We start from the raw sequence: 27,964 nt of genomic DNA on the forward strand, positions 1-27,964 counted from the left end.
TTGTGATTTTTCTTCTTAATTACAACTTTATTCTCGTAATTACCAACCTTATTATCGAAATCGCAGAATTTGTTTTTCCTCAATGTGGCCCTGTAAGTATGTTACAAACACAGGTACTGTGTAATACATGCCGAACAACTTGTTCAATAAAAGAATGTTCAAAATAATTTATTTCATTTCATTTTTCGGTGTGCATAGGCTATTCAGTGTTTGGGTTTTATGTTAGCAGTGTACCTATTAAAGCAGAAAGACACAGGAACTGTATAACTAATATGCTCTCTTCAGTATTTGTTTATTTATCACAAGTCATATCATCATCGCAAACTTGAACAATGTTATCGTGTATCGCAAATTCTCCTCGTATTGTGCAGGCCTACCAGCCAGATTAAAGAACACTGGTTCCACTGGGAGTTGAACCCAGGACCTTCTGCGTGTAAAGCAGATGTGATAACCACTACACTATGGAACCTGCTTGTTATCACACGTTGCATATTTTTAAAAAAAATGTAAAAAATATATAAAAATTGAGTAACCCGAAGTCCCAGGCATATGGACTATGCTAGTTCACTCTACCTGCCTCTCCATCACTTTGTGTTTTACACAAAGCTTGCTCTAATATTTTACATCCATGTTTTATGTGTGTTTTCTTATGAGTTCACAATTTAAAAAAGTTTATTGTATGCTTTGACTAAACGCAATAAATTTATACTGCATCAGACTCTGAAGGATTTGATTGTTTATTTTGAAAGTAAGTGAACAGTGTGGTTAGAATCTTAGCCATATCTGGCCCAGGCTGAGAATTCTCTCCCACACTTGCCTTGGAGCCTCTGGAGTTAGAGGACTCAACAGATGGCCATTTGTGTGACCAGAAAAGATGGTTTTTCCATTTGTGTGACCAGAAAAGATGTTTTTTCCATTTGCGCTCAGCATGGTCAGCAGCTACTGTGAATATTTTCTGTTTAAGATAGTATTGCCACTACTCAAAGGTCTAAATGACAAACACTCTGAGTGATTGCATAACTCCAAAACTCAATGCAAGGAAGGAATGCTCATGTACTCTTTCTGTTTCCTTCCTCTGGCAGAGACAACAAAGGCCTCAAAGAGGTCTGTAAGGCACCCATGCAGCAAACACTAGTGAGTGCATGTGTTCAGCATGCCAGGGCAAAGAGCACTGGTTCCACTGGGGATTGAACCCAGGACCTTCTGCATGTAAAGCAGATGTAATAACTACTACACTATTGAGCTTTGCAGAGGAAAATGCTTTGAGGTGTTACAAACTTTATTGGAAAAAATAACTAAAGACACAAAATGATTGTAAAACAATCCAAGGAAGTGGGTCAGTCAGTCTTGACCTTGCATGTAAATCCTGATTATCCCCAGTGACTTGAATTTTTACTCTTATTTTCTGTTGTCCTATTAATACATCAACACATGTCATTCTAAAGGCTCGTGAGTATTTGGAAATGGGGCGCTGACGGTCGAGTAACCGATTAAGCACTTGGCATTTTCTGTGGCATGTGCTTTACGAAGCCACCTGGTATTTGGTAATTGAAATTGATACTTGTTCATTATTAATTGAATATTTGGAAATTGAAAACCATGCTGTTTAGTGATCCAGGCAAATTGAAATTCGAACTTGTTACTGAAATTTTGTAATTTGCCCAAGACGAATGTGCAACAACTTTGGCAAAAGATCAGTTTCATACAGCTATGTTAATTATATTAAGAGTATGGACTTGAGTCATATGAGCTGAGAAAAACTGATTGTATGGCCATGCAGAGCCACTTGAGCTTGCCAACAAAGCTTTTAAACCGTATCTTTCAAAAATTTGATGTCTTCACAATTATTTTAAAATGTACAGTGTACTATAGTAAAAGTAAAGAAAAACCCTTCTGATTAGGTGCGTTCAAGTTGACTGGTCTTGAGCATGTTCTGAATGTGTTGTGAATTGAACCTAACCAATCTATCCATTCTGAATGCAGTTAGCTTGTAATTCATATTTCTACAAGATATTACTACATGGACACTTGTCATATCAATTTCAAGCTATAAATATAATTTTAGAGTAGTCTTTACTCACAGTTCTAATTATGGCATCACCTCCAGTGTGAAGTGATGTTAATTTTCCACTTATTGTAAACAAACTGATATGTTACACTTTCTAAATACAGATATTCTTTCATAGAATTCATCAACAAAATGTAAACAGAAATAAAATATGGTTGTAAACATGGTTGTCACCATGTCAACCTTGATCTATATGAATTCCCCCATGCTCATTATTTTAACCTTTTTGTCTTAGTCACATCATCTTTTGTAAACACGATAATTTGTCATTAACTGACAATCACATTTGTTTGGAAATTAGTTTCTTTTTTCTTAAATCTTTCTGATCAAAGTTTCCTACAAAACTATCAAAAAAAGACAGTGTAGTCAAGACATTTAAGAAAGACTTTTTTTATTGGGATTCACGTGGTGGTCTGGTTCTTCCTCCCCTCTCTCCCCTGGCCAGTCAGCCTCCTCCACGCTTTGTGCATAGCCACTCTTGCCATAAGCATAGTGATAGTGAAATTACGTCTGTACCATTCTCTGGATAAAAACAAGACAGAACAGACAAATGTAAATGCCCTTTATCACCTTTTAGCCATGAAGGAATAAAAAAAACTTTGAATATCAAATATAACCCCAACCTACACTTTTTAAATATATATATATATATATATATATATATATATATATATATATATATATATCTGTGATATCTATAACTTACCCCATCACATTTTATCTAGCTCTTGTTGTGACACTTGGAGAAATCTTATACTGACTCAGGCTAGTCAGCTATAGTAGGCCTGCCGTCTAATACATATACCACTATCCCCTTCCCTACTGTCCACACACACTCTCCACTCCCCTACACAGTCCCCTCACCCCTACACACTCCCACACAGTCCCCTCATCCCTACACACTCCCACACAGTCCCCTCATCCCACTCCCCTACACACTCCCACACAGTCCCCTCACCCCACTCCCCTACACACTCCCACACAGTCCCCACTACCCTACACACTCCCACACCCCTACACACTCCCACACACCCCTACACACTCCCACACAGTCCCCACTCCCCTACACACTCCCACACAGTCCCCTCACCCCTACACACTCCCACACAGTCCCCTCACCCCACTCCCCTACACACTCCCACACAGTCCCCACTACCCTACACACTCCCACACAGTCCCCTCACCCTACACACTCCCACACAGTCCCCTCACCTCTACACACTCCCACACAGTCCCCTCACCCCACTCCCCTACAGTCCCCTCACCCCTACACACTCCCACACAGTCCCCTCACCCCACTCCCCTACACACTCCCACACAGTCCCAACACCCCACTACCCTACACACTCCCACACAGTCCTCTCACCCCTACACACTCCCACACAGTCCCCATTCCCCTACACACTCCCACACAGTCCCCATTCCCCTACACACTCCCACACACCCCTACACACTCCCACACAGTCCCCACTCCCCTACACACTCCCACACAGTCCCCTCACCCCTACACACTCCCACACAGTCCCCTCACCCCTACACACTCCCACACACTCCCCACACCCCTACACACTCCCACACAGTCCCCTCACCCCTACACACTCCCACACAGTCCCCTCACCCCACTCCCCTACACACTCCCACACAGTCCCCTCACCCCTACACACTCCCACACAGTCCCCTCACCCCACACCCCAAAGCCCTACACACTCCCAATCCTCCTCCTCCACCATCACACACACACCTGTTTGCCTGTGAATGCATACACTCAGTGTGTTGTGTGAAGCATTAATTTAAGCTGTCACTCTATGCCGAGGTAACACTGCAGGCATAGGTGAGAGGCGTAAAGAGAGCCATGCTGCAACTGAAATTGTGGGTAATCACATGTATTTACGCGAGGGCAGAGGTCTGAAAACTCACATATTATAATCAGCATGTCTTTTATAGTTTCTATCAAGAAAGTCTTTGTAAAAGGCTGCCATTTCCTCGCTGTTTAGAGTCCTCTTCCTTCCTGGAAAACAAGTGAAAAGACATATGGTTTGTCACAATTACTGACTTAACTATTTAGTAAAGACATACTTTGGCACAGACAGAGGTGGATCACACCTTTCTCATCTCTTTCTGTCAAGCCTTTTGCCTTCAGTTGTGACTGAATGTATTCTTCTTTTTTCTGAGGAAAATAAAAACGAATATCACCAAGAAAAGCAATACAATGATCTCTTGAATGGTTTACTGAAATAGATAATTGTTTAGTAGTGTAAAGTCCCATTTTGTTTGTCTAATTCACCACAACAATAATTAAAAATTGAAATATTTACATGAAACCACCAGGTTTAGTACATGACACAGTGCCATCTACTGGTGACATACAAAAATGCATGTTATCATATCTTTTGATAAGTTCTGCACAGAGTAGGTGTTGTTTAATACAGTCACTGGATGTTCAAACCTGGCTAAATGTGATGTTCTGATTGGTCCAGAAATCATGATTCCAGTCCTCTGTCTCCTGCCTCAGATGTCGAAGTTTCCTCTCCAGTTTGGTCTCATTCTCAGGGATGTGGTATATGACTGGTCGCAGGTTTGACAGTCTGTCTGGGGGACCAATCCAGTCGCATTTTGACGACGCAGCTGGGCTAAATCTGGATCCCTGGACCAACAGAAACACAGAGATAATTGTGAGAAGTAGAAACTTCAAAAGGAAAAGTACTATTACTAAATTTAAACGAGACAATGCCCAAACCAGGAAGAAATATTGTAAGTTAGATGAGACTAAATCATGGTTAAATCCATTATCCTCTAGGGCACTGCTTCTCCTAATATTCTTACAAGACCCTGCATCCAGATCATCTCTGCCTCAGCTCAGCTCTGATACAGCTGATTCCACTCATCTACTGCACAACATGACATGTACATGCTAAATAAAATTAGGTTATCTGGGGGTAAAACAACGTAAAATGTGGCATTTGGCTGTAACAGATTTAACAACACTGCTAAAGTGACAACACAATTTTGAGAAAAAAAATGCCCATAGAAAATCTATTTATACTAGAATAAGGTATACTGAAATCTCCCCTTTACCTGAGCAGCAGAGGCAAATTTACAGTCACGTATAATAAACTATGCATACTGCCTCCCAAGGCAGTAACCATTCTGAGACAGCACATGCATCTTGGCATGTGTATATGGCATCTACACAATGAAGAGTAAACAAGAGCCATGAAAGGATGCACCTGGTCACTGACAAATATCGGATATGTCTTGATATTTAAACAGTGGTATCAGTGGACCTCAAGTATACCAAGAGATCCTTCTCCACCACATCATTATATAACTGCTAGCAGGCCTGTCTCAGCAGTTAATATTTTTCCCCTCCTCAGTTATTCAGTGTTGCTGATCACATAGCCACTGAAAGAGGTTGTTTTTAGCTGATAAGGAGTAGAATCCAGTGTGTAGCTGTGCCAAAGATAATGCCATGCTCAAAGTTGCATAGGTGACTTGTTTGCCTATTACAACATTCAAATGAACAGTGACCAGATCCCTCAACATGTGTCTGCCTGCTTTATATAGCAATCTGCCATGTGACCCACTGTCAGTAGGACCGATCCATTCTTTCGAATGGGGTTGTGCACTTAGCATACATACACAGCATCAAATATATATACAATAGATGTGACACTGCACATCTGTACATGTAGAGTAAGCTACAGTAGACAGTATTTAACATCACTGTGGCCCTGTGGATGAATTACAGCTGGACCAATCCTTTGCCTTTTGACATAGGCCTGTGTCTTAATACTGAAGAGAGAACGAGCCCTGTGCTTCTGTTTGTTTGTTTGATTGATTAAAAATTATATTTATGATTGATCCCCTTGTATTGTAAAGGGCATTCACAGATCAAAAAATAAATCAATGTATTGATCAATTAATTAATTTTTTAAAAATGATTTTTCACATCATTGGAATCCTTCCGTGGCCTTTAAGTCACTTCCCTGAACCAGCTAAACCAACACAGATTTTTTCCATATCTGAGAAGGATGCAAACAAATCAAATTTTGCTCTAGCTTTCCTTTTGAGTTCTATGAGAACTTGTAAAGAATAAAAATCATCGAGCACACCAACTGTTCAGCTGACGGACACACAGAAAAAACATTTAGTATAATCTGACTGGCCGTGTAGTTAGGCTACACCGGAGTAACTCGCTATGAGGTCTGATCAACATAGATGTTCTCAGCTCAGAACCACGGAGCGTTTACCGACTTTTACTGAAGACACACTTGCATTGGTATTTCCCACTGTGATAGCAAAATATCCTCCACACAGCATAATATCCCACAAACTCTCGGGCAATAGCCCAGGACTATACCACCTATCACTAAATTTTATTGTATTTGATACCCTTGTCACCCACTACCGACCGACCGACAGACATACAGACAGATAGACGGACAGATATATATTGAGCGATTCATTGGGTATTAATCAAACGGTTAGATGTGGTTACATTTCAACAATCCAGTGACAACGAAAACTATAAAAACAGCCGTACAACACGTCATGTAACACTACCACCTTACTTAGTTGAAGTCAGTTAAAAACAGACATCAACTATTGTCCTTACTCAATACATTTAACTTACAGCAGAGTTACCGAGAACAATGATTTCAGAAAACTGAGGCTATTCATTCACCTCTGGTTTACTTTCTTCTTTTGGCGCTTTGCTTCCGCTATGTTGATGGCAACAGGACAAGTTCCACAACCGAAGGACGTTGAGCGTGCGCCGCGGACCGAGCGACCGACAAAATAAATATCTCGTTGTGATTACATTCATTTCTGTTCTTTTTTACTCAAAATACGGAGAAAGTCGACTTTTGCAAAGGCCTGAACAGTTCATGTACCATGACCGCTACTACCATTACGTGACGCCAGTTCGAGCACGCTTACGGAGAGAGACGTGCGCTCACTTCCTGTTTGTATTACGCTGGACAACAATTTTGTTTCATGGAGTTTCAGCTTCGAAACGTCGTGAAACATCATTTGGATTTAAACGCGCTGAACAATATCGCTGCCTTCTCCCAAAAATCTAAAACATATTTTTTTTGGCTTTATGTTTTAGCTAGTCTGGACCAGTCTGTAACCGGCGGTATTTCGGTACTTCAAGTTTCAGCATCAGTCGTTGCTTGTTAAAGGTGATTAACTGCTTTCAGGTATTTGACAACAGTTATCAAGTGACACGACTGGCGTCTTGAGTGGTCATATAGATTAGATACGGAGAGCTGTTAAGGTATATTTTGCTTTATTTAAACGCCTTAGAATTTTCTCTGTTCTTCTCGATTGCCTAGACCGACCGTAAGGTTTACTTTCTCCCGTGGTTGGTGGTGATGTGGATTACGTTTTGTTTATCTGTCTCAGTGAACTACCCCAATGGCTGTCCGCTGGCTCTGCAGGTAAGTGTGGAAAAACGTCCATGTTCATTTTTAATTTGGATGTGTAAATATAGCCTCTTGAACTGGTGCTCAAATGCCCGACAACGTTCTGGTTTGTGTCCTCATCAAGTGTTTGCTATCGGCACTCACAGCCCTTTGTGCAGCTGCTGACTGATTCAAGGGAATACATTTACAGCCACTTAATAAAGCGGTTCTTGGGAATTGAGTCGTTTTGTCACATGCGTAGTCTGTCGTTCCTTTAACAACTCATCAACTGCCAACTACGACTGTCAATGCTCACTTTTGAAACAGTTACTGTCAGGTTGCTGAACCGAAAAGGTTGAACCACTTTGAGGAATGAAAGGGAGTTGCGCTGTTAACTGTTGGTTTGATAATTTTACAATATTTACGCTTTTTAGATATGCCCCATGTTATCTGGGTGTATAACTCCTCTGTTCGCAGCGAAAGGGTTATGTCAGTTTATAGGAAGCACCGTGCACAGCTGGGTAGTGGGGGTGCGTCATAGTCCCCTTGAGTTGTGCGACTTTGGTTTCCCCAATATCTGCGCCCCTGTCGTCTAGGAGGGGAGGGGCGGTAATGCTAGTTCGATCTGATGTGAGGTGTATTCTCTGGCTAAAACCGACTACCAGCTGTCACAAAGTCAAACAGCTGCTTACCACTGGAGTAATACAACAAACGATATATTGTAGTTAGTCCTGCTGATGGAAACGAACTTCTTTCAAAATGTGCGCGAATGTCTTCGGTGTTTTGAAACGGTGAGAAACATTCTCTGCATCATGACGGCAGCTAGGCATACAGCAAGAGTTCAGGCACCTTCTCATGGAGGAAGCAGTATGCAGCCACTTGCTTATTAAATGGCTAAAATCCTCACGGTTGATGTCCAAAGCACGCAAATGCTGAGGCGATATTGCGAGCGTAGGTGAGATTATAGAGGGATAATACAAGCATTGTTGTGCGGTGACGCCGTAGCTGTGCTTGTGTGGTTTTGTGCCCCATACGCATTGTGTTTCACATAATGTATGTTTTTAGGATTTTTTATAGGCGTTGTTTGACACTTTTGTACTTTGATGACATAATGCTTTGGCAATGAATGAGCAAACAGTTCGCGTTTTCGGTTGATCCCAAATGCTATTAGAAAGGTTTATGCTCTCCCTGTTACAGACCGTCGTCTCCGCTCTAACCTCAACCAAACTGACTGTTCCAGAAAACTCGAATCTATCGTTCAGTTATACGATGTACACCAGTAGTACATAATATGAGCTATGGAAATATTTCAAATATGTGAATACAAAATCGCTGAGATGTCGATTATGATAAATTGTAATCAGTTTCACAGCACTCTGAATGATTTGCAACCCATCCATGAGCAGTGATAGAACCAGCTGTTGGGCTTGCACTGCCATGCCATGTGGTATTACGTGTGATAGGCGGAGGCATGGTTGGCATTTTGGCTCCTGTTTTAGTGGTGTACAACACACCTCAAGGCTTTTATGTCAAGCTCATGTTAGCACGAGTCGTCATAATATGAATCCTTATAGTCAGGCCCATGTCAAATGACATAATAGCCAGGGCATCTTTTCCCAGCAGGATGAGAGGAATGAACTGTGACTCATCCTGGGGTGCCCCCTGCACCGCTTCTGTTTGTTCACCATTTTATTAATCAGATGTTTGTCATTTCATGCGATTTTATGCGACATTATTGAATGTATTTCTTTTTCAAATTAATCCGACATTTGTCAACCTAAGACCGTTAAACAGAAAAGAGCATGACAGTTTGGCCTGTAGCTGACTGACTAGATTCACAACTATTTTTTTTTTTATTCTTTTCAGTTTAATATTAGAAGACCATTTCCTTATGGCTTAATCTAGACAGATTTCTCGACAGATCTCGTGTTTTTTCAGGTATGACTTAGTCGCTGACTTGATGGAGTATGGTATTATTTCAGTCTGAGAGCAATATACATACAGAAACAGCTGGAATTTTGTTCATAGTTGTGTGGAGGGAATGCTATCAGACGGGATCTCCTGACCTTGGGTGTGAAAGAATATCTTAACTCTAACGTAGATGCGAAGTGACAAAAGAGTGACCTATTCATGATGATGCCATAGGCACATCCGTGTCAAGTAACGACCTATCCCGAAAAACCGTGCTACGTTGTCAGTAAAATGTTTCCTGTACTGAGCGAGAGTCCTTAGCGTGTTTACCTTCCCAAGTCTGTTTTTAGGACAGTATTAATCTCTCTTTACCGGTTGTGCCCCTTCCTTTAGCAGTGCCAGAGCTGCAAGCAGTGCAGCTGTGAATGAAAAGAGTCGATGGTCAGCGTTCAGGTGACCTATCCGGAGCAAGTGGTATGGAACACTGTTGTGGTGACATTTAATCTTGACTGTCTCGTGTCTCGCAGAGGGATTCTTTGCCTCTGTGTCGGGCGCTAAACTGTAATTATGTGTTACCGTTTGACGCTCAGTTGACGCTGCAGCAATGCCCCGAAGTTGTAAACCAAATGGATTCGTTACGCAGACGGGAACATGTCTAAGTGTAAATAACGGCAGTGGCATTGGTAGCATTATATTTGTAGCGAGGAGATCTCTTTCACACATAGGAGAGTGAAACTGACAAGCGAGAGACAAGACAGCGCATATCAGTTTTCTTCCGTAGTGGTCATTAATTATACTGATGAGGCGAGCTCTGCTGCTGATCCAACGATGCACTGAACGTTTCGACAACTTTGTTCATTGGCGTTACTATGGAATTGCTTGTTTGCTTTGGTATTTCATGTTGCTATGGGTGGAGGTGCTTAGAAAAGTAAACGTCAACATTGTTCAGTTGAAAAGTGCCTCCGTCAGTCTCCAACATAGCCTGCACTTGCATGTCTTTACTCTTCGGGAACTCCTAATGGCATCCACACTATAGGGACACTGTTCTGAAGAAACATGCGAAAGCTATGAGGTTAGACACAGGTGATCATGATGTTTAAAGCTTTGAAGGTATTTTCTGAATTCTGTTTTATTCTTGTGTTTTGCCAGAAAGTGTTGTTAAAAGCTCGTAAATGATTTAGAATTTAGCGTTGGATTTTGTCTGATATGACATCATCGAAACCCTGCACCGTGTTAACTCGGTTTCTCCGCTCAGTCTGATGGCGAATGCTCTCTTTTGATTAACTCGTTTATCCTCCTCATCTCCACTCTTCTCTAGTTTTTATGTGTTTGTCTCACGCCGTCCACATCTCCTTAACGTTGCTTTGTGTTACGCAGTTTGCGGATAATCCTTTTAACCGTTATTTGACTCTCTTTAATCGGATCGTAACCGTTATGCCAAAATCGCTTCAAATAACAACATATGTCACATGATCCATAAGGTACAAATACAAGAACTTTTCCCTAGCACCAACCTCACCTATTTTAGTAGTCAGTCTAGTAGCTGTAACGTTTAGGTGGCGTTATTGTTGTTGGCATTTCTCTGTTAATGCAATACTTAATTGAGAGCGAAACTGAGGAGGTGCTGGTGGTTCAGTACAGTACGGCTAGGCGCCTGGTGGTGTGCTCTTTCACTGTTTGTAACAAAACAAGTTAAGACAGGCAATTAGAGTAGTGTGTAATGAAAACTCTGAAGTGTACACCTGTGATAATATAGCATGATTTCACCAGCAATTTAGTCTTTAGTCAAAATGACAGTAAAAGAGGAGAGTTATAAAAGAGGTTAATTAAAATTACTTTTCTCAGACAGCCATGTGTGGAAATAGTCTCTTTATTTGGGATGCTATTATTGAATACAAACATTTGATAATCTTATTCTGTAAGCCATCTGTAGTACCCATGTAAAACATTCAAGTAGTGTTTTAAATATGAACTCAGATTGCTTAGCAGACTGACCTGGGGGCTACTCATAATTGCAGAAATGGATACAGTTTCAGGGCTTTACAAGCACTTCATGCATCATATGGTTAAATTAATTGTTCAGCCACAATTTTTTGTTTAATTTATATTTACCTATTAATCTGACTGTCACCATTTCACAGATGTAGAATAATTCACTTAATATACTTACTGGTGTTTATTAAACTGTCTTTTCTCTGTCTTTTTCTCACTTCCCTCCTCATTCCTCCCATTTTCATATCTGTTACCTTTCTGTATGTACTCATCATGACCGTCCCTTCTGTCCTTCACTCACATCTCTCACAGCCTGTTTGGGAAGCCCTTTGATGGTGGTAAGAGGAATATGGATCATGGTAACCAACCACAGACCCACCAACAGCATCAACCACAGCAATACCAGTTCCACATGCCTGGGGTCTTCCAGGCCTTCGCTGGGGCTCAGGGCAGCGCAGAGCAACACCCGGCCCTGTCGCGGCTGGAAGAGGTGCATCGGGAGGTGGGTGCTCTAGGGATGCAGGTGCAGTCCTTCAGTGGCCTACAGAGTGACCGCGAATACAAGCGGCTGGAGCGAGAACTTACCAGACTGCTCCTGGAGGTTGACCAGGTGAGGAGCGGGGATGGGGTGAGGTGGGGTTGGGGTACTCATATCAGACTGAAGCTTCTAAAGGTTTTGTTTCCTCTGTTTATTGTTTTTCTTTAATTTTTGTGTTTGTGCTCTGTAATAAATTGAACTGTTATTTTATATTTGCTGCTTGTGTGTGACTGTGGTATTGAAAACAATGTTAAATTATAAAGAAATCTGAGGTACATTTGCAGCCGTGAGCAGTAGAGGGGCTCTGTATTGACGCCTGTCCTCTCCCCAGGTGGAGACAGAGGGTCGTGCAGAACTCCAGCAGGCCCGCAAACGAGTGGCAGGAGAGGTGGAGGGCCTGCTCCGGTACCTGGAAGGCAATGCCACCCACCCCTCGCGTCTGGCCATTGAGGAGCTGAGCCAGGAGGCACAGAACCTTCTTCAATCCAGCGTGGTCGGCCCACACCGTCAAGGACAAGCCCAGGAGATCAGTGCTGAGAGTGGGGAGGAGCTGGTGGAGGCAGTGCAGGATGTGGCTATGCGACTGGCCCAAGTAAAGACTGGCGGCTCCATCCCTCTAAGGAAGGCGCGTTACAGGGCGCTCACACGTGTCTGCGCCGTACAGGAGGTGCTGGAGGGCCGTGTGCAAACACAGATGCTGGCATTGCCCCTTTCAGATGACACTCATGAGGCTGTGCAGCATATCAACCAAGTGATGGTGAAAGTGAGTGTTCTCAGTAAGGGCTTTAAGGTCTCTGTGCTTGTGTGCCAGTGTCAAAGGGGAGGTGGGATGTGGGGGTATTAGAGTTTTTTATTTTATATTCTTTTGGTGTGTTGCAGACGTGCAAAAACAGATGTGAAAGTAAATAAGAATTTATTCACCTTGCAGAACAAGCACCTGGTAGGATTTATTTCATAACTCATCTCTCCCTTTATTACCACAATCAATCAAGCCACACAAAGGTGTGTCCAGCCCTTTGAAATCAATGAGTAATCTACAAGCGAACACTACCAGTTGTGCCCATCTGGACTCCTGGCCAACCTGGAAGCACTACTGCGGGGATAGGAATCCAGGTCGTCAGCTAGCATTTTATCCACCACACCACCTGGGCACACATCATCTTTATGAATTTTAATGTCAGGGTTGACTTTCTCCTTATTGCTGTGTTTCTTTGCCAAAGCCAAGTTTTCAACATGTCTGCGCTTGAGTGTGGTCTCTATACCAGTTATATTTTTATGCAGTAGTCAGATATAGTTCACCAGTTCAGGCTCCCGCTGCTTGATGCAAAGGAATGCAGGTGGGACCGCTTTCAGCTTTGAAACAACACTATCCAGGTCTGCCAGAAGTAACAGGATAACTTTTAACATTTTGAATTTTTTTGTTAATCTTTTGTTTAATGTTAGCAGCCAAAAACAGAAGAGTATGCACCTTTTAAAATGTCTGGTGAAGTAATCTGTATGTGGTAAAACATCATTCTTGTGTGCGTCATGCTTATTGTCTTCCATATTCTTTCTCATTATGGCTTGAACCTCAAGTTCCTCTTTCCTCTCGTTCCCTAAAATGGTTTTCCTAAAGCACATGGAACAATGGTGTGATATCCCACACTGTTGGCTTAATGCAACTTATAGCAGTACAGGTAATTAGACAAATGGGTGAAAATCCTAGAGGGAAAAAAACAGGTGTATCCAGAGTTACGACATGATTAAGATCAGCACTGAGAAAATGTACAGGCCAAAGGCAGTGCCATCTGCAGACTCACCTACTGCATAACATACATTTTATACAGTATTCTTTCCTAAAGGCACCTAGATTCACGTTACTCAGATTCAGAAAGAAGAAAAATTTAACACATTTACAAAGTTCCCTTTTCTGTTACTGTCAGTTTTCCACATGAATTTACCCATGACTAACCATTAAGCTCACACTGATACTGGAACTCTCCTTACAACGTTATCATATCACTTGGCCTCCTGACAGAAAGAAGTCTTATATTTAAACTAAGAAATAAAATGTCATCACACTTGTAAGCTGGTTTGAAAAAGCCAAGCCTATAACATTTATGATGGTCTATGAAGTTCCTAGAGCACTAACTTGAGCTGAAGGTTAGACCTACGCTAACTAAAGTCATATTAAGTATAAGAATTATAAAAGCATGCTTTTCTTGGGAATGGAAGTATGGGACGTAGAAAAGATGGTATAGCTCTACTGAAAGGATTAAAAAGAGCATGCTCAGTAAACCATAAAGATCTCCATCTGTCTTCTACCACACGCAGTCAGTAGACATTAGTTCTTTACATGCGTTTTCCATGCCAGTGCAGCTTTACTTTAATCCCCATGATTCAGTGTAGTCTTTCTGATGGATGCTGTTTACTGCTGATTTGACTTTGTCATTGCCTTGGCTATGATAGGGGGATGACGTCTCATACTTGAAATCCCATTCACTGATAAATATTTGAGAGTCCATTCCATTCAAAGGGCACCCTCAATGCCAGAGCGTCTCGAGCGAATCTTAGATAAGAAGTCTTAGCATAAGCTTTGAGGGATGAAAAATGTGTTGCTGTTTTGAATATCAGTCCGTTATCTGTAATTAGCCCTTCCTTGTACATCCAGGAAGTTCTCAGCAACACCACTCTTTGTTGGCTGGAGTGTACAGTGCCTAAAACAGATTTTTTAACAGTATGTGCTTTGACTGTTTAACAGAATGTGCTGTGATTCCAGTGTCTGTGCTGAGATTTTGACGTGCTGAAGCTCAGCAGAGGTCAGGCCCATGGTGAAAGCAGTAGCTGCCGTTTGCCATGGTGCGTGCTCTGTGGTTGGCAGGAAGTTATCCACATGTTTGTCTTTGCCTTTTCGTCCTGTCCCTGGGGTTGGTGTCTTTGCATTCGAAGTGCTTGTCTATCTACTTGGCAGACTGTGAGGAGGGATTTCTACAAAATCACTTCAAGTGCTTCATGATCTTCGTGCACAAGGCACATATTGTTGCAAAGACGACAGCATGACATGACTCAGCCTATGCATACTTATGTCTGTGTTCATGTTCTTTACTCAGATGCTGACTGGTTGGTCAACTTTGCAGTATGGTCACTTCTTCCTTTAGGTTATAGGGTCTCAGCACTGGATGATTTGTTACCTGTCATTTTGTGGTCACCATGGCTGTCTCATGCTGTGGTAACGACGACCATGGTCTTGATTTGACATCTGCCTGATTATGGGGCCTCGTGTGTCTAGATGTGATGTGTGATTCAGAGCCTCACCCTCAGTCTGAGGAAGGTTTAGTTTTGTGCATGTGCTTGCTTCAGCTTAACCGAGAGTAATGTTAGGTTCTCGCAACATTCATAAGCGCACGCCAACATCTTTTTGTCTCAGCGTCAAGTTTGATGAGTTTGTCTTTGTCTTATTAGCGAAGATTAAGCACACAGGCTATGTCTCACATTCCTCTGGATTGTTCAGACAGGTTAAGAGTTTCGGTCAGGTTCTCTCTCTCTCTCCGATTCTGGCCTATATGACTGTGTCTTTATGGAGAATGGCATTCTTCTCATTTTGGCCCATTATTCTTTTCTTCTTTACCATCTGTGTTAGTTTTTGGCAGCTGTTTAGGTTTCAGCTAAAAGTATACCACTTTGCGCAGAGCTCCTACAACACATGCACTTCAGCACCCATAGGCATCCTTGGCTCTAGCGTATGCTCTTTTCACTGATGTGTATTTACACTATACACTACTAGCCTAACATGTTCAAGCCACCCCCTGCTGGATTACTTGCACATTGTAACAGTTGAGTCAGCATATGAAAAAATTGCATTTGTACAGTCAGATTGCCATGTGGAGAGGTAATATCCTTTGGATGAATTGCCCTATGCCATATCGATCCATGTGATGTAGCATGCTAATTTAGCTAGAATTCATGTCACCCATGTGTCTTTGCTCTTTGGGCTTCTCTGTCTTGTGTATTAACAAACATTCAAATTTACTTGGAATTGAGAGAGATTTTGTCTCTTACAGGTGAGTGGTGCCCGCTGCCAGCTAGTAGCACTGCTGATGGGGCTGAGTGGTCGTGACAGCTGTGCCCACCTGGCACGGATCTTGATGGAGTTGCTGGTGGAATTGGATGCACTAGACGTGTCCAGCAATGCTGCAGTCAGGAACTACAGGAAACAGGTGGTGGAGGAGATCAATGGAATGCTTAAACACCTTGACCTGGAGGGCGAGGGAGATGATACACGCAGGTAGAGTGTACATACACACATAAGCACACACACAGACACACATCCTCAAATATCTCACACTGAAAGTAGACACACAGGTTACTGACGATGTAAAGGCAACAAAGTAATGGGGGTGTGCATAGGTATATTGAAAGGTACCCTGGCGTCACAGGTGTCACATACCCAGAGCTCCCTGTTGGGTTAAGTACTTGTTTTCCATGGTGAAGGGATCTGGTGGCTCTTGTGGTGTGGGGTGCATTTTCCACACATGGGTTTGGCGCATCCACCTGTCTCCATTTACAGTGGACCATTACAGTTAGGTGTGAGCGTTATGTTTTAAAATGTGAGTAAGTTTCTAATATATGTGGTACTTTTCCAGATACGACCTGGCACAGAATGATTCCATTCGGGAGATTGAGGCCATCCGTGGGCGGGTCTCCCAGCTGCGTGGGGAGGTCCTTCGGCAGGGCGTTGCTGGCCAGGGGGCAGAGCTGCAGGGCCTGCTGGCCCAACTGGATGGCGTGGACACAGGTCGGAATCCTTGCATTCGAGAGGCAAGGCGGCGAGCTGTGTTAGAAGTCCAGGCTCTGATTACTTACCTGGATCTGCAGGAGGCTCTTGCCCGCAGGCAGCCTGGGCTGAATGAGCACCCGTCGCATGCTGCCGTGTGGCGTGTGCTGGCTAGCCTGTCGGAGCTGCAGGCCCAGGTGCTGGGTTTCGATGGCAAACGGGATGACAAGAACTACATGATGCTGGAGGAGCTGCTGACGAAACAGCTCCTGGCCCTGGACGCAGTGGACTCTCAGGGCGACCAGATGACCAAAATCGCTCGAAAACAGGCAGTCAAATACGCCCAGAATATCCTCAGCTACCTGGACATGAAGACAGATGAGTGGGAATACTGAGAACCAGGAGAAGGGGATTTGGACATTGGGAATGTTTTCTTTGAGAGAGGAACACTGCCTTGGACAAGCGGAATAGTTTGATGTGATTTCTTAGTGCCAGAGGGGATGTCGGACAAGATTTTGATTTTGGCAATGGGATTTGTAATTTGTACATATTAGATCCATTTAGCTCTGAGGAGCAAGGGTCTGTAAATACAAACTTTTACCCAGTGTGCACTACAACAGCTGCTTTTTGATTTTGTCTCCTTATTGCTTGTGGCTGAGCTGAGGACAGCAAGAGATTGTTCAATTACAGCTTTTTTCCCCTGTGAAATACATTTAGCATTTAGAAAAGAAACCTGATACAGCTTTCTAGTGTTAGTGTTATTATTATGAAGTGTTTCTAGAAACATCTCTTGCTTTGGCTTGAGGGAATGCTTTTTTCTAAATTTCCTGTCATTTCTTTGCTTAGTTTTAGTTTGTGCTGTCAGTTCGGGTGGTGCTAAACCCTGTTTTGCTGCCAAAAACCTGCCTCCTGTCTGACCACATGCCTGTGTGGAATCTCCTTAGAGTCATGACAGAGTTGAACTCAAGTGTTTCCCAGTTCGGATATAATGGCACCTACTCTTCTCCTATAACTCTGCCTTGTCATATCTACAGTGGTCATGTGATGAACGGTAGAATTTGCCATGGATTGTTTGAGTTGCTTCTGTACCTCTTAGTTGCTGGACTTGGATTGGGCAAGATTGCTCCTCACTTCCTTTGCTCAGTTTAGCATATCCTCTGAACACTGGCCCAGAGAAGATAGGACTGGATGTCAGAATTGAAACTAACACCTCCATAATGGTGCATCAGTGCAGGCAGGTCAAGAGTTGTACCGTTGGTGTATTAAGGTTGTGTTCAATCTGATTGACTTTGCTAAGCGTTCACATTTGGATGGTGGGTCCTCTTCTCAAGACACTTAGCTCTTGTAAGAGGACAGTGGTACTTTCATACTGAAAATGATTTTCAAAAGAACAATGATTGCTGTAATAGCGCCTGCTTTTGACTACCATCGTCAAACAGACCAGTTGAGGCTGTCTTGTGTCGTAAGGGACTTTTGTACATGTGCCTTGGAGGTGTTGTTTGGAGAACAAAGGGCTACTTTAGCAAGTTAGTTACAGTAGAAGTTCTCTAAGGACCAGGAATTAGCTAGGTAACAATCAGAGGAAGCTAGAGTTGCAAAAAATTATTCCCGGTTACCTTGGAATGAGGAAAGTGATTTTTTTTTGTTAAAATATATCTTGTTCTGCTCACCTTGACCAACAAAGTTTTGTTTTTTGATTTGTTTTGTTTCTCTGTAATGTTGGTCTGACATACTTGAAACTTTTCTGGATTGTGAATTTTCTCAGAAGAATGATTTTATCTGACTGTGTTACTTATAAGCACAACAGACTCTAGATTTGTAAAAACATGTCAGAGTACCTGATACTTATGGTTGTGTTTTTTTTTTTCCAGAGGAGAGGGTAAACTGATTTCATTGAAGGGGGACTGATGTGTCAACTGCCAGAATAACAAATATTCATGTGTGTGGGTGTGCTGACAGCCTGTGGTTTGTTGATGATCTGACAGACAATGAAGGAGAGCTGTGCTGGTAAGAGAAAAACTGGTTTAAGGTCTCCTCTCTCCTTTTCCTCACTGGCTGTCATTGTTAGAGGAAAGTGTGTCTTTCAGGCCTCCTGGGTAAAGGAGGCAGATAGAGTGTGTGTGTGTGTGTAAGTGTCTGTTGCGTCTGAGGAGGCAGTGGGTTATTTTTGGCATTGACACTGATCACAGTGGACGGGGTCGCTGTAGAACATTCTGCAGAGCAACTACAGAGAAGTGGAGGGTGCTTGTCACAAAAACAAAAATGGTACCCAAATATCCCTTCGCCTGCCTCATTCTTAAACTCTCTCTGTCTTTCATCATCTTCACCCTCCTGTCCTCGTTGAGTCTCTCACGCTTAGACACTGCTGGGAGAAAATGTGACACTCTTTTGTTGGTCATGGAAAACCAGAGCAGGAGTCACATTTTCCTTCCCACTTAAAAATTCATCAACAAAATCAAAAGGAGACTGGTGCACATGGTGACCAGTGGCACCAGGCACAAATTTGCATTGATGTTTTAATGTGACCTGATTATGTTTTGAGAGAACCCTCAACCGTATTTTTTTTATTTATTTATTTGTTTATTCTGTATCACACATCCCCAGATGCCTACTTATCTGTTGAACTTTCAGAAGTTCTGTGTTTACTTAAAAAGTCATTAACTGATTGGCAGATAACAGACCAAGGTATTAAAATCTTCCTATAAGATTTCCTACTAGTAGATCTGGAACAGTGACTGTCTGTTACCTCACAGTCCTTATTGCAGTCCCCTTCCACCCTGAGTGGACATCTGTTTAGTACAAGCGGAGCTAGGTCACTACCTGTAGGAAAAAGAAACAAGATTCCCAACACCACTGGGGAGGTGATGGGTGTTTGGGAGTCACTGAGACACTGAAAAGAGAGCACAAACTGGAGAGGAGAAAACAGAGGATAATTCATTGGGAAGGGGATTAGTTCTGACTAGAGCAGACTGTCTAGATACTGACACCGAAATGTTGTTTAATAAACTCAGCTCAAGAGTGAGTGGTAATCCTACATAGTACTGCTTAGCACAGCACTAACCAGAGCAAAATTCTCAGAGCAAGTCTACACACACACACACACACACATTTTTCAGTTAACTTCAATAAGCCACTTACTTTTGAAGCTAAGGCTAAACAAACCAGCATAAATGTAACGTTTATATTTAAACACCGATTCTATTACAGGAGCACTTAAATAAAAAATAAAGTATTTTGGTAGAAAACCTCAGAATGAAAGACAGTGGAGATATTTTGTCTCAGACATAAAAGACCCTATTTCTCTCTTCTGTGTGTGTAATTACATGAATATAAATGAGAATGGTCTGACAGCCAAGAGTCTAAACTGTCCTTTGGTGGGCTGTATAAAGCCTTCAGTGATTCTCTTACAGAATCAAAACATACTGAAGAGAGCAGTGCAAGGAATTGAATATCCAGATTGCGAGAGTATGTATGTTAATTATTTTTAATTGCAATCTAAAATCAATCACTAGGAACTGAATCAGTGAACGATAGGGTAGGTGAAATAGAATGAAAACATCCTCACTGAGTTTGGGCCAAAAAAATCAGAGACTAGAGATATGACACAGTTTCATGACCGAAATACCAAAAAACGACCCAGAAACATGCTATAGCGAGATTACAAATTATAATCTTCATTATTTCAACTTCTATTCAAAATATTAAACTACTCAAAATTATTTGATTTTAAGTTGCGTGTGCCTGGAAAACTCTGACTCTTTCCCACACCCACATGATACTATAACACATAGACTGAGCTAATGTGGAGAGTGACTTGCCAAACCAATTCGGACATGGCACCCAACACCTGTCAACGTCCCAGAGCCTTGGTTCACACTGTAAGATTTATTTGGAACATGTCATGATAGATATACCATGCTACTTACAACACCAGTCTGTCAAAGGGCTTTCTTTTAACATGCACAGCTGAAGCAAAAGCAAAGTCCCGGCTGTTCTCTGTATTCTGTAAAGGCACGACAGATGTGCAGGTCCTGTTTTCTCTCTTTAGTTACACTCCAATGACTAAACAACTTGTACGTGTGAAGTGGATTAGTTTGGATTTTGTTTTAGACAAATTTAGAAATCTCCTAAATCTTCTGTGTATAATCCCGTCCCCAGTACCTGCTAATGGCACTTTATTACTTGTGCCCTGTTAATCCTGTAAAACTAAACCAGATTGCTCACCATTACTGATGGACCTGTATGTTTACTCGTGGTTCTATCAGATATAATTGAGGACCATCCAGTGAATATGGTGGTAAGGTCCAATCAAGGGATAAATCACTTTCATACAGAGCCCATAAGTCACTCTGGCTGTAGTCTTTTCATAACAGGTCAAACAACCAAGCAATATGGCCAAATAACAGGATTTGAATTTGATGCACACAAAATGTGGTCTTAGATGCCTCTCCAAAAGCTCCTATTAGTGTTCAGAGGTGACAAGGTTGTTTTCATGTTCATCAGTTCATTCGGTGACCTCTTGTGCCATGTGGATGGGGGCATTGTCAGACACACCGCTCCCATCAGGACTGAACTGTCTCACCACAGGGTGAAGGTGTTTACACAGAATGGCTCTGTATTTGTCTGAAGGGGATCATTGGACCTAAATGGCTGATACAGAGCTGGCTTTAACCCTTCACTGTGGGAAACATGCGACTGGGCTTATTTTTCCCCAGTGGGTTTTCCACTGGCATATGCTACATACAATCTCATCCTCCAACTGAGAACAGAGTATAGAAAGACTCATAATGCCTCATGACACTTTTCTACCATTCAGTACTGTAAAACCACTCAGTACTGTAAAACCACTCAGTAGATAACGGTTCTTCAGTTATCTACTGAGTGGTTTTATTCAGAAATGTGTGTTGTTGAGTGTAATCAGGGGTTTATGCACTGTGGCCTGACTGTAGATTCTCTCTCTGTGAAGTTCTCAACAGATTGTGATGAATGAAGCTGCCTGCTCATGTACTAAACTCATGTTTGCTCTCTGCTGATTCAGAGCCAGTTGTGTTTTGCCATCACAAACCAGCATCACAATCAAAGGTTTTATGTTTACACTTATCTGATTCTAGCTGACATCTGTCCCTTAAACCTCTAGGCTAAAAACACCTTGACCACTTTCCTCATGAAATATCAGCAGGATGAGCAGTTTTCCACCTCTGAGCGTTCAATGTGCCACAACAGTTCCCTTCTCAAAGCCGCTGGAATCTCTTCCTTTAGCCAGCTGAGTCATAAATTACCGGTTGACCGTGCCTGTCTGGCATTTTTATACAAGAGCCCAAACATGATGGGACATGCATTGCTTTAACTAGCTCTACAACCATAGTTTTGTGGTAGCACCTGCTTCAGGTATGCTCACCACATACCTTGGCTGTGCTTGTCCTACTCTGAGGGTTTCACTCGTTAGAGTTTAATGTCCCTTTGGAAAAATTATCCCTTCATTTTTTGCTACTGGCACTTTGAAAAGTGAAGAATCATTTTTGACACCAGGGCTGTGGTGTGTTTGAGGCATTGTTTACTATTGGCATTGCATTACTGCAGGCGCTCCCACTGAATCAGAGGTCCAGCTCATTCTGTTCCCAACTTTTTTGCAACCTATGTGTGACTCCTGCTAGCCCCTGCCATCGACATGATTTGATTCCCTGCCAAGTCCAGTTCCTGTCCTTTTTACTGAATAAACCAACAAACTGTTGACAGAAAAAAATATTCAGTGAGACACTATTTAAGAAGTAGAATGTAGTCAGAGGAATGTCTGTTCTTTTAAAATTTTATTGAAATTATTTGGAGTTATGCTCCAAAGACTGACCTTATCCGAAGACTGACTTTTCCTGACCCCCTCCCCCCAATGTTAACTCTGATCTCCTGCACTAAGAGGTGGATAATGAACCCTCTCATGTCAATGATATTTATGTCTTGATATGTATTGCAGCAACTTCTGATTACCAAAACATAACCTTGTAAAGTATGTGGACTGTCCATACCTCTCCCACTTAGCTGAGTCAAGCCTAAAGCTTCTGCCTGAAAGCTATAGTGAATAATGGTGATGCACTTTGTTCATTATTTATGTCTGGGTTATGAGAATTGTGCTTGTTCATACAGAGACACCCTCAGTACAGTTCAATTATGTCACAGGTCAGGTTAAAAAAACAAACAAACAAAAAAAACCCATCTGTAAAGTTTCTGAATGATCAGATGTTACAACGTAATTATATTGTAAAAGTGGTTTTTATTTGAACTTGAACTTTGTCTAATCTGTATTTGTGAAATGGAAGAGAGTGTGTTTATCTGTGAAAGGACAAGTAGTCTAAAATACCTAAAATGCAATTTGTGAGATATACAATGTCTGTCACCCTCTTGGACCCTGCTGATTGTACCAGGCTTAATGTGTGAGTGTGTGTATGTTGTCTGGTTAATGCTTGTACAGAGAAAAGCACACGAAGGTTGAAACTGATGTGTGAAAGCTTCGATTGTGGTGTTTTTTTTATCTCTTAATCATCCCTTCATAGTAAATAAAAAGGGAGATCAGAGCAACTTCCTCTGTGTGTATTTGTACTGAAGGTTTCTGTAACAACCCCACACAAGAACACAACAATTAGATCAGCTGCTTAGGAATCAAACATAACAACTCTCCTCTTCTGCCCTTTTGTCTGCACCTGGGTCGAGATCTGAATGCATTTCAAAATGAGTTTCAGGCTGTATCAGTACCAAAGCACAGATATGATTACCCACCTACTTGACCCTGAATCTCTGCTGCAGCTGTACTTCAGTTTTGCCATACTTGTCAACACACACTGGTGCCTGAGACAGAATGGAGAGACATAAATGGCCTAACTGGATATGTATTGTGTATTGTGTTTTAGAAGCTTTCACATACTGCAGGACACACTGAGGCCAGATCTGACAAAACTTTGTCCGAAAATGGTCTATGAACAACATGTAGCAAAATCGACTCTGCAAACATGGGTAACAGAACAGTTCCACCCAAACCGTTCCTGCTAAAATACTGATGAGTTTTTTGTTATTTGCTTAGTCTGTCTCCATGGTTACCGAGAGTGTCTTGCTATCATTAGCTTGATGGATGTGACAGTAAAAATAACAACTTTGCTGAGGTTTGTGAAGTGAATGGAGACATGACCAAGTAGGCTCCAAGGCTGCAGTAATTGATGGATGTCAGTTCATTATCAGAGGCAGGGATTATAAATGACCAGGCTTTAATTGGCCACTCTTGAAGAGGACTGTGGCACGCTGGGCAATTTTTTCCTAAATGTACACTTGCACTAGTCAGAGATTTGACTCCACCTTTCCATCAGTGGCAGAGGAGATCTTCACACCCAATTTGATCTTACACGCAGTACTTCCTGACAGCTGGGCTTTCAAGGGCTTGATGTCCTTACTCCACAGTCTGATTGGCTCTGGTCGTCCAGCCACTGAGGCAGCTGTCCTTTGGGAAGCTTCGGGATGTCTGTATACTGACCTAGGTTAGGTACTTGTGGTCAGTGTGAAGGAAAAAGCTCAGTCTGGTATGGCTCCCATGTCTGGTATGGCTCCCTTGTGGTTATACAGTAGCACTGTTTTCCTGGGTCTCTATGAGAACTGGCATATGCAATGTTTTCTTTTCTCCACAGAAAATTAGACAGAACAGTTGCCAGACTCCAGTTTGAAGTGTCTGTGTTCATCACTGTGAATCTGTCTCCATACTGAACACACATACACAGAGTGTATAAGACAGAAGTGGGCCAGACGTCAGAGTGCTTTTCAGGAGGCTGAAGCCATGCCGGTGAAGGCCTGCTTTGTCTGTTGGAGCACAGAGTCCTCTGTAAGAAGGTCATTCAGTGGATGGGCCATTTCAGTGTGACCAGAAACAAATCTTCCTACTGACGCTATGTAGGCCTAGGAATGAGTGGTTCCTTTACCAAGCTTGAGGGGAGCTGATTCCAAACACCATCCATAAATGCTGGATTACTGCCAATTCCCTCACCACTCATGACATGTCCAAAAAACTGAATTTCTTCCTTTAGTAACCAACATTTCCAACAGTTTTATCTTCATCTCATATGAAAGATTTCACTCACAGACTTTAGCAAGGCCACCATCAAGCCTCTGGTCAGTAGTATTGCTACCACAAAATGACAACTTTGTAAAACCAGTTCCATGGCTCTTTGGAATGTTCCCAACAGGAGCAATGCACAACCTGAAAGGCATCTCTGCATACAGTCGGGTATTTGGACCGTGACACAATTTTTGTAATTTTGCCTCTGTATACTACCACAATGGCAAGATGTGATTGAAGCATAGACTTTCAGCTTTAATTCAAGGGGTTTAACAAAAATGTCGTATTAACCGTTTAGGAATTACAGCCATTTTTATACATAGTCCCTCCATTTTCAGAGGCTCAAAAGTAATTGGACAGCTGACTGACAAGCAGTTTCATGGCTAGGTGCGGCCTGTTCCCTCTTTATTTCATGACAAATTAAGCAGATAAAAGGTCTGGAGTTGATCCCAAGTGTTGAATTTGCATTTGGTAGCTGTTCATGGGAACTCTCAATATGCAGTCCAAAGGGGTGTCGATGTAGGTGAAGGAAGCCATCATTTGGCTGAAAAAACAAAACCATCAGACAGATAGCAGAAACTGTAGGAGTGGCCAAATCAACAATTTGGTACATTCTTAAAAGGAAAGAGAGTACTGTCGACCTCAGCAACACCAAAAGGCCTGGAGGACCACGGAAGACAACTATAGAGTATGATCGCAGAATTCTTTCCTTGTGAAGAAAAACCCCTTCACAACATCTAGCCAAGTCAAGAACACTCTCAAGGAGGTAGGCATATCATTGTCAAAATCTACAATCAAGAGATGCCTTCATCAATATACAGAGGGTTTTGCCACAAGGTGCAAACCGCTGGTAACACTCAAGAACAGAAAGGCCAGATTAGACTTTGCCACAAAACATCTAAAAACCTGGCCAGTTCTGGAACAAGATTCTTTGGACAGATGAAACCAAGATTAATTTGTACCAGAATGATGGGAAGAGAGGAATATGGAGTTTGACACATCATATGTCAAGCATGGTGGAGGCAGTTATGGCATGGGCATGTATGGCTGCCAATGGAGCTGGGTCACTGGTGTTTATTGATGATAAACTAATAGAAGTAGCAGGATGAATTCTGATGTGTATAGGACTATACTATCTGCTCAGATTCAGCCAAATGCTGCAAAACTGATAGGATGGTGTTTCACAGTACAGATGCATTATGACTCAAAACATACTGTGAAGGCAACACAACAGCTTTTCAAGGCAAAGAAATTGAATTTTCTTCAATGGCCCAGTCAGCCACTTTACCTCAACCCAACTGAGCATGCTTTTCATTTACTGAAGACAAAACCGAGCGCAGAAAGACCCACAAGCAAGCAGCAACTGAAGGCAGTTGCAGTAAAAGCCTGTCAAAGCATCTGAGGGGAGGAAACTCAGCATTTTGTGATGTCCATGGGTTCCAGACTTCAGGCAGTCATTGACTGCAAAGGATTTTCATTTTAATTAAAGCTGAAAGTCTACACTTCAATCACATCCTGAATGCTTTGTTTCAAATCCATTGTGGTGGTGTACCGAAGCAAAATTACAAAAATTGTGTCACTGTCCAAATACTTATGGACCCGACTGTATCTCTCAGAGTGACCTAATGCTGTGATGAACACTGTCTTTTGCTTGTCCTTCTGATCAATGATTTGCCAGTTGACACATTTCAGTTCAAAGCTGGCCAGATTTTGGGTGGCACACCCTCCTGCACTGCTCTTTGCCAGGAGGGAAGCATCCCTGACATCCTCTGTCATCTCTGACAGTTTGGTTGTTGAGCTGCCTATTGTCAACACATTAGTGTACACCTCCAGTTTTCATTTTGCAGACTAACACCACACATGACACTCACTCAGGGGAAGAAGGAGAATCTGCAGCATGTCTTCTCCCCTTCATTACAGAATCCCATTAGTGTTCTGTGGACAGGATGGTGCACTGGTCTGGAAATGCCCGTGTCAATGCTGGTGCTAAAAACTAATAAAAGTGTCCTAGGTCAGTATCACTGCATGTGAAGGGTATTTTAAACTGGAGAAAGAGAGCTATGAGTTGTTCCTACTGCTCAGCGTGTAGGTCTTCACTGGAGAAGGAATAAAGAGGTTGGATTCAGTCTGAGAGATCAAATGCCACTTGTTTCCTCACTCTGACAATGTGAAAAGCTCATGTGTTACCTGTGTAAAAGTTCCTGTTCTTTCACAGGGTCTTCTGCTGGAGATGTGTCTGGCATCCGAGACTGAGCAGTTTGTGGGGAATGAGAATGAACCACCCAGCCATTACCCAGCCTAACTCCTAACAGTGGAAACGCTGCCCACCTGCACTGAGGCTTGTTCTTCTGTTGTTAATGCGACACCACCAGTGATGACCACATCTGTGATATTCACACGTTCCTAAACGACAGGGCGGCCAGACCCAGCGTGTTTTTTCTCATTCCCTATGGGACACTGTGCACTTAGCAAATGTGCCCCTGAGTGGTCCAGTCTACCTCCACCAACAGACTGCACAGGTGCCCTACACATTGCCATCAGTGAAAACAATGCTGGTTTGAAATCTGACTTTTGTCACTGGAAGTCCTCTCCTATGCAGGCTGGTGACATCCCAGTCATCTTCCGTGTTACCAGTGTGAAAAGTCATCCTTCAGCCCACTGACTGCTGGAGTTTCCTTTCAGACTTGGCATTTCAGAGGCTGGTGTTTGGTTCAGTGTTGTCTATTCATAAATAGCTGTGGTTTTTGTGTCTGTGCCAACAGTGGTATTTATGACGGTCTTATTGTCTTTAATAAGAGTCAGGAGGGTTGGACCCCTGTCGCAGTTCCCCCTCTATGAAAGTGGCGTGATGAAATTAGGCCATTCCTGCCTGAGCATGAGCTTATGTCCCTGTGTTTTACTGATATATATACACACACACACACACACACACACACATATATATATATATATATAATCACACACACACACACACATATATATATATATGTATATATATATATATGTGCACCTGCAACAGACACACATACTCAAGTCCTTCCTGAACTGTCCAGCAGGTGGCACCAGAAGCTATCACATTCACTTGGTTACTGATGCTCCAAATGCAAATCCAGTATTTGACACAAACAACAAGGCTTATTCCCATAAACATGGCAGTCATACATACTGAGTTACATGGGTTGTTTGCTGTGAGTTTTTATAGTTATAC

The 27,964-nt window shown here is 42.3% G+C and overlaps 2 protein-coding genes and 1 non-coding gene across 3 annotated transcripts; 1 reads left to right on the plus strand and 2 right to left on the minus strand.

Annotated features, from left to right (window-relative positions):
- Positions 1–396: 396 nt before the first annotated feature.
- Positions 397–469, minus strand: trnav-uac (transfer RNA valine (anticodon UAC)). The gene has a single exon. It is a non-coding gene; the product is annotated as a tRNA-Val (tRNA).
- Positions 470–2,442: 1,973 nt separating this feature from the next.
- coa8 (cytochrome c oxidase assembly factor 8) lies at positions 2,443–7,000 on the minus strand. The gene is made up of 5 exons (XM_030772638.1): positions 6,753–7,000; positions 4,515–4,712; positions 4,172–4,235; positions 3,986–4,076; positions 2,443–2,590 (listed from the first exon to the last, which is right to left on the minus strand). The coding sequence occupies exons 1-5, from the start codon at positions 6,891–6,893 to the stop codon at positions 2,470–2,472; spliced, it is 615 nt and encodes a 204-aa protein (XP_030628498.1). The 5' UTR covers positions 6,894–7,000; the 3' UTR covers positions 2,443–2,469.
- A 1,232-nt stretch (positions 7,001–8,232) lies between these two features.
- On the plus strand, positions 8,233–17,383 carry bag5 (BCL2 associated athanogene 5). Its single transcript, XM_030772631.1, has 5 exons — positions 8,233–8,264; positions 11,689–11,986; positions 12,246–12,677; positions 15,955–16,178; positions 16,537–17,383. Exons 1-5 carry the CDS (start codon positions 8,233–8,235, stop codon positions 17,060–17,062), a joined length of 1,512 nt encoding a protein of 503 aa, XP_030628491.1. The 3' UTR covers positions 17,063–17,383.
- Positions 17,384–27,964: the final 10,581 nt, after the last annotated feature.

The sequence above is a fragment of the Chanos chanos genome, chromosome 4, assembly GCF_902362185.1.
Source record: "Chanos chanos chromosome 4, fChaCha1.1, whole genome shotgun sequence".
Taxonomy (NCBI): domain Eukaryota; kingdom Metazoa; phylum Chordata; class Actinopteri; order Gonorynchiformes; family Chanidae; genus Chanos; species Chanos chanos.

What these genes read in the sequence shown, in the direction of transcription:
- coa8 (XM_030772638.1), bottom strand. Translation starts at nt 6,893, where the DNA reads ATGAATGTAATCACAACGAGATATTTATTTTGTCGGTCGCTCGGTCCG. An exon ending in AAGAAGAAAGTAAACCAGAG is followed by an intron (nt 4,713 to 6,752) that starts GTGAATGAATAG and finishes CTGTTGGTCCAG; the next exon opens with GGATCCAGATTTAGCCCAGC. An exon ending in AGAACATCACATTTAGCCAG is followed by an intron (nt 4,236 to 4,514) that starts GTTTGAACATCC and finishes TATTTTCCTCAG; the next exon opens with AAAAAAGAAGAATACATTCA.
- bag5 (XM_030772631.1), top strand. Translation starts at nt 8,233, where the DNA reads ATGTGCGCGAATGTCTTCGGTGTTTTGAAACG. An exon ending in TGCTCCTGGAGGTTGACCAG is followed by an intron (nt 11,987 to 12,245) that starts GTGAGGAGCGGG and finishes TCCTCTCCCCAG; the next exon opens with GTGGAGACAGAGGGTCGTGC. An exon ending in GAGGGAGATGATACACGCAG is followed by an intron (nt 16,179 to 16,536) that starts GTAGAGTGTACA and finishes GTACTTTTCCAG; the next exon opens with ATACGACCTGGCACAGAATG.